The sequence below is a fragment of the Triticum urartu genome, chromosome 7 (assembly GCF_003073215.2).
Source record: "Triticum urartu cultivar G1812 chromosome 7, Tu2.1, whole genome shotgun sequence".
Classification (NCBI taxonomy): domain Eukaryota; kingdom Viridiplantae; phylum Streptophyta; class Magnoliopsida; order Poales; family Poaceae; genus Triticum; species Triticum urartu.
In genome coordinates this window covers 39,083,194-39,088,545 of record NC_053028.1, presented here as the reverse complement: position 1 = coordinate 39,088,545, position 5,352 = coordinate 39,083,194, and the positions used below count along the sequence as shown (strand labels likewise).

General features: G+C 45.6%; 1 protein-coding gene across 4 annotated transcripts; it reads right to left on the bottom strand.

The window, feature by feature from the left end:
* Positions 1-394: 394 nt before the first annotated feature.
* Positions 395-4,639, bottom strand: LOC125523073. 4 transcript variants are annotated; one of them, XR_007290095.1, is made up of 5 exons: positions 4,037-4,637; positions 3,762-3,838; positions 3,202-3,639; positions 1,733-1,802; positions 395-1,651 (listed from the first exon to the last, which is right to left on the bottom strand). XR_007290095.1 is itself a non-coding variant. In XM_048688120.1 (3 exons), exons 1-3 carry the CDS (start codon positions 4,276-4,278, stop codon positions 3,458-3,460), a joined length of 501 nt encoding a protein of 166 aa, XP_048544077.1. In that variant the 5' UTR covers positions 4,279-4,639; the 3' UTR covers positions 1,809-3,457. The 4 variants fall into 4 exon arrangements, 1 of the variants encoding a protein (XP_048544077.1); XR_007290096.1 differs by having other exon boundaries at positions 3,762-3,807; XR_007290094.1 differs by having other exon boundaries at positions 395-1,802; positions 4,037-4,639.
* Positions 4,640-5,352: the final 713 nt, after the last annotated feature.

The window sequence follows — 5,352 nt, the reverse complement described above, 5'->3', positions numbered from 1 at the left end:
TTCATACGTCTTTCTTTATTTTGCTTCAGATGTTCAAATTTTAAAGTTGACTGATGTGCTACAGTACAGCACAGGTCAGCAGTTCAGTGGGAGAACTTCCACCGTTTTCAACTAGTTCTATTTTTATCTTGGTTAGGGAAAAACACTCGGCTTCAACTCTAAGTAGAATATTGTTTATAGCTATATAGTTTACAAGACCAGAGATTTCACTGTTCATATCAGGTACTACTCCCTTGGTCTATGAAAATAAGTCCTATCGATTTTGTTTGAAGTCAAATGGATTGTAGTTTGTAATCAAAACCATCAAAAACTATGATATCAACTTAATATAATTTCATACACAATAAAATACATTTTTCATATTATATCTATTCAGAGGTCGGAAGATCAATAGAATATATTCCTTTTTAGAAGAAGAAAAAAGATAAAGAAATACAGTTTGCTTAAAGAATTGATAAAGTTGTCCCTAGTCCCCACCCAAGTACTAAAGCCACAACCAACAGACACATAGCAGATATCTACAGGTAAACCAACGAATTAATCTCACTACCTACGACCTTGGTCTTGTCTTCTCTAAGAGAAAGGCTCTGCTGAGCAAAACATATACACAATTTTGCTTCTTCTCCTTAGGACTATGCAGACCCATTTTGTACACTATTTGTTGTATCTCTACGGATTAGAGACTTAAATTTATTAATATAGGCATAGAAGGCATCAGGAATTAGCAACACATTATCAAAACTAGCATTTGGGCCGCGCCCATGGCGCACTGCCTGAGGCGTTATGCTGTGGTGCCAGGTTGGTGGCCGCACCTTTCAGTTTCTCTTTTATCCTGTTGGCAGAACATGTACATACAAGTAATGTGAACTTGATGAGCCCATGACAGACAATGCACAGGAATATGACAGGATTAGACATGTCAAATCTTTCAAGCAAACTGGCCAAAGTAGCACAACAAACCACAGCATTATTTCTCTGCTGTAAGTTGATTCATGTGCTCTTTCTTTTTACAATAAGTAATTAAGATGGAAAGAAAGATGTCCAATGAACAGGAAACAAATAGAAAAAGAAATGAGATTTGCTAGATCAAGCTGATGATCCCTTGGCAACAACAGACCAATATGCTTGTACCACATGTTAGTGCATATAAAGATAAGAAAGTCAATTTACTTTACTTGGTCTAACTAATGAAATCAGAGAACCCCAAATCAATCAACCTCATGAGAGCATTTTCCTCTCATTGTGAAAAGGAAGTTCTGTCCAAGTGATTTCTTGTCGATGAGTAGAACAGCTCATCTCCCCATCTTCCTCCAACAACTCGTTTATCCCGGCGGAAATGGCAGGGATGAGCCGGTTCGGGGCAAGATGACATGGCCATCCATGCATGTACCAGCCAAATCGTGACGCCGGTTCATAACCATCCGTACGTGGACCAGGCGAAGTGTGGCGCCGGCGTCATGGCGGTCTATGCGTGTAGCAGCCGCAGTGTGGCACTGGCATGGCAAAGCAGCCGTCATTGTGCTGATCTTCGTCGTCCTGACCACCAGCTACTCCCTCATCTCCTGCAGAACCGCTTCTATCTGTACGCACATCTCGGCTATCTTGTTGAGCTCGACGCTGGTCTTGGCGTGAAGGAACACCAAACCTAAATCTGGACCACATATATATACATACTCATACATCGGCATGTTTGTTAAGTTACAACAGGATCTTTGCTGTATGCTTGCTGCACCTGCTTTACAATGCCTTGAGTTCCATCAGGACTTCCGTAATCCACAATAATGATTTCGAACATGGCTTCCCTACAGTAGAAAGTTAGATCATCAGTTAAAGTTTAGTAAAGCAAATGCAAGAACCTTGACATTTGAAATACAAGGTTAGGAAAATACGAGTATACAACAGCGACAAAACAGGTTGTAATGCTGATCAAATACTACTGAGCATACAACAACAACGGATATATGTTGGATGTTTGTTACAAACAAATGTGTTGCATGATGGATTCTAAAACAGGTAAGATACACACTGACAAATCACATAACAGAACTTCAGTTATGATTGTTGAAGAATTAAATAATGAAAACACCACTCTGTTCAATCTCCAAATGATAGTTTGAAGGCGTGTATTTTCTTTTGTACACACGGCAAGCAAAGTCCTGATAAACGTTGCAATCCAAAATCACTATATTTCTCTCTGAAACCTCCAAAAATATGGTCTCGTAGAGATTGAGCGAACAGAGGCTAAGGGCCAGTTCTTTTGGTGGCTTCCAGAATAAGCTGCAATAAGCTGCCCCCTACCTAGCTTATTCTGGAAGCTGAACCAAACTTATTTTTTTAGAAGCCTAGTAGTTAAGACTTGACTAGTAGGCTTTTAAAAAGAAAATTTTAGTTGGGCTTCTAGAATAAGCTGGGTAGGGGGCAGCTTATTCTGGAAGCCCAAAAAAGCTAGCAAAAGAACTGGCCCTAATTCCTTTTTCATAAGGAGTTTAACCTTTATGTTCATATTTCAGACTGAAGTCTGTGGGAAAATAGCATATGTTTCTCAGACAGCATGGATCCAAGCAGGAAGCATACAAGATAATGTTCTCATTGGATCTTTGATGGACAGACAAATATACCAAGAAACAATCGAGAGGTGCTCATTGGAAGGACCTTGAAATGCTGCCATTCGGCGACTATATACAAATTGGGGAAAGAGGAGTATATCTAAGTGGTGGTCAGCTTGCTTGTGCACTATACCAGAATGTTGACATCTATCTTCTTGATGACCCTTTCAGTGTTCCCGCAAACAACGATGACCCTTTCAGTGTTGTTGATGCTCATACAACAAGTCTATTTAGTGTAAGCACCTATATTATCAGTATACTCAGATCGTATTCCTGTTTGACTATGGGCTGTTTTATATGGCTCTTACTCGTCTGACGAGATTATGTCGAATTATCATAATTAAGCATTAAAAATAATGTATTCAACAATCATTTGTCAGACTCTATTATCAATTTATAGTGTAGTAGGACTGTAGGGGGCTCTGCTACTTCTTGGTAATTTTTTTAAATAAATATAGTACTCCCTCCACCTACATTTTTTCAGCAACCTTATGTTAACTTTACAGGTGTAACATTAATGAGAATATGAGAGCAGTGTTCCCCTTAACATAAATCAGTTGTAAACCTCTGAATATTTAGATTGTAGATCAGTTACCTCATGATTCATCAACATACCCAAATACCACTGCCGGCCGAGAGACCATGTGGGTAGGAGGAGTAGGCCATGGCTGCACATACCGACTCTGGATGACATGACCGCAACAGCCTCCACTCGTCCCCTCAATGGGGACAACCGAGATTGACGGGGAAGCAGTAACGCAACCGCCCACCGCCTTGATCTTTCTGCTAATGGTGGAATCCCAATAGAACCAGCATACGGCATGCATCGGTCACAAGGACAGGACACATAGTCATCCCAGATCAAGAAAATGTGATAGGAATCCCATAGGGCGGCCAATTCTAACAGGGAACAAAATTAGCAACATCGCACCTGGAGGTACACATGGTTCTCCGTGTTCTCGAAGTTCCATGGCATGTGCTCCCTTCTGAATCCCAGGAACAAGTTCATGTCCACGTACAACGCACATCCAACCTATGCAAAGACATACAGAGAAAGAAACAATTCGCGTTATAATTTCTTTAGTGGTAATCAATGATTGTGACCATAGTTAACCACAAAGAAGATGTAATTAGTGAAGATAAGCATGGACCAACCTTTTAGCAGATTCTTCTTTTCAGTGAACACCATACGACCAAGTTCCTGGATTGCAATAACACCACAACAGGAAAAGCTGATAAACAAATGGCACAACTAATTGGTCATTTCACAAAAACATCAGCCAAATACGATAGGAGTCCAAACCATCCATAGGACACATATGACCAATATAACAAATTGCTAGAGTAGATGTACAGTCATGTTGTTGTTTCAAAAATCTGAAGAAACAAATTGCAGTTGAGGACTCATAAAATTGCAGTTGGGGACTAACCTTGTAGACGCGGGCAAAGATGCAGTGGTTGTGGGCTTGGAGGGCCCGAACGTCGTGCTGCCCTGCTCATGACTGCCGCCGTATCCGCTCCTGTGACACGCCGATCTGCCGTCGGCCGCTGCTGCTCCTCCACAGACGGCCGCCGCAGCTCTCTGCAGTCGTTGCTGCCATGAGCCCGTCCACCACCGCTGCTCCTCCAGCAGCCGCATCCAGGCGTTGCTTCTCACCTCGAGCAGTTGCATGTGCGTGCTTGTGGGGTTGAGGCTACGAGCAGGGATGGGGCAGCGGCTGCGGTAACCCTAGCCGCCACTCTGGTGAGAAAACGAGAGAGAGGCCGAAATCGAGGAGACGAGCAGAGGGAGCAGAGGATTCACAGTACAACACGCTTTCACCCTTTTTTCCTCCTTTTTTTTCAAGGCGTGGTGGCGCAGAGGGAGTTGATCCTTCGTGTATAGCTCGAGCGGGCGCTCCTTCGGCGAAGCTTATTGTGTTCGATTGCAGCATGGACTGCCAACCTGGGCTTTCCTTTGTGTCACTCATCTCGATTGATCACCCCGTTAGCCGAAGCCTCGTGATTCAGGTGTTTCATAAATTAATGTCTGTAGAAATTTTCTTCAAGGCCTCTATTGTTAGGGTGAAAAACTTAACTCCTGCAACTTAACCAGGCCTGTAATATATTTGTTGATACCATGTCGTTCAAAATATTGTTGTACGGTACTACTACCTCCGTCCTGGTTTATTTGCCCCCTTAGTATTGCCAAGATGGCTCCAACGGCTCCTGTACGGGCTGGCGACTCGGGTGACGATGGGGCGGGCGATGCTGCGCCCCAGTGTGTCAGGTGAGTCAGCGGGCTGGTCGGAGGTGAGGCCGTCGGGGCGGCCGGTGCGCGCGGCCCCGGCGGCGGCACTGGGCGCGGTGCCGTCCCCGCGCTGGGAAGGGAGTCGGTTCTGGGCGCCGTCTGAGGTAAGTGACGAGGAGGTCTCGGAGGCGGAGGAGGACGCTGGCAGTGGCGTTGCCGCCAGTCGGCTTGGTGCTGGGCCCAGGCCGTTGGTAGGTGCGTTCGTAGCCATGGCGGAGGAGCTCGGGGGCTCTCTCAAAGCTGGACGGCGCGGTGCTTTTGCGCCAGGGGGTCGGGGCGCCCGCAGACCAGGGGTGTCGGGTCGGGCGCCGCCGTTGCGTGCGGTGGAGGCGCCGTGCGGACGCTCGGTGCGGAGGGATGACGAGGTCGTGCCTGCTACGGTGGCGACGGCTGCTGCCGCGGGGCCGGTCCCGGAGGCAGATCCACCGCGTGGGACCGCGCCGGTCGCGGTGCCGA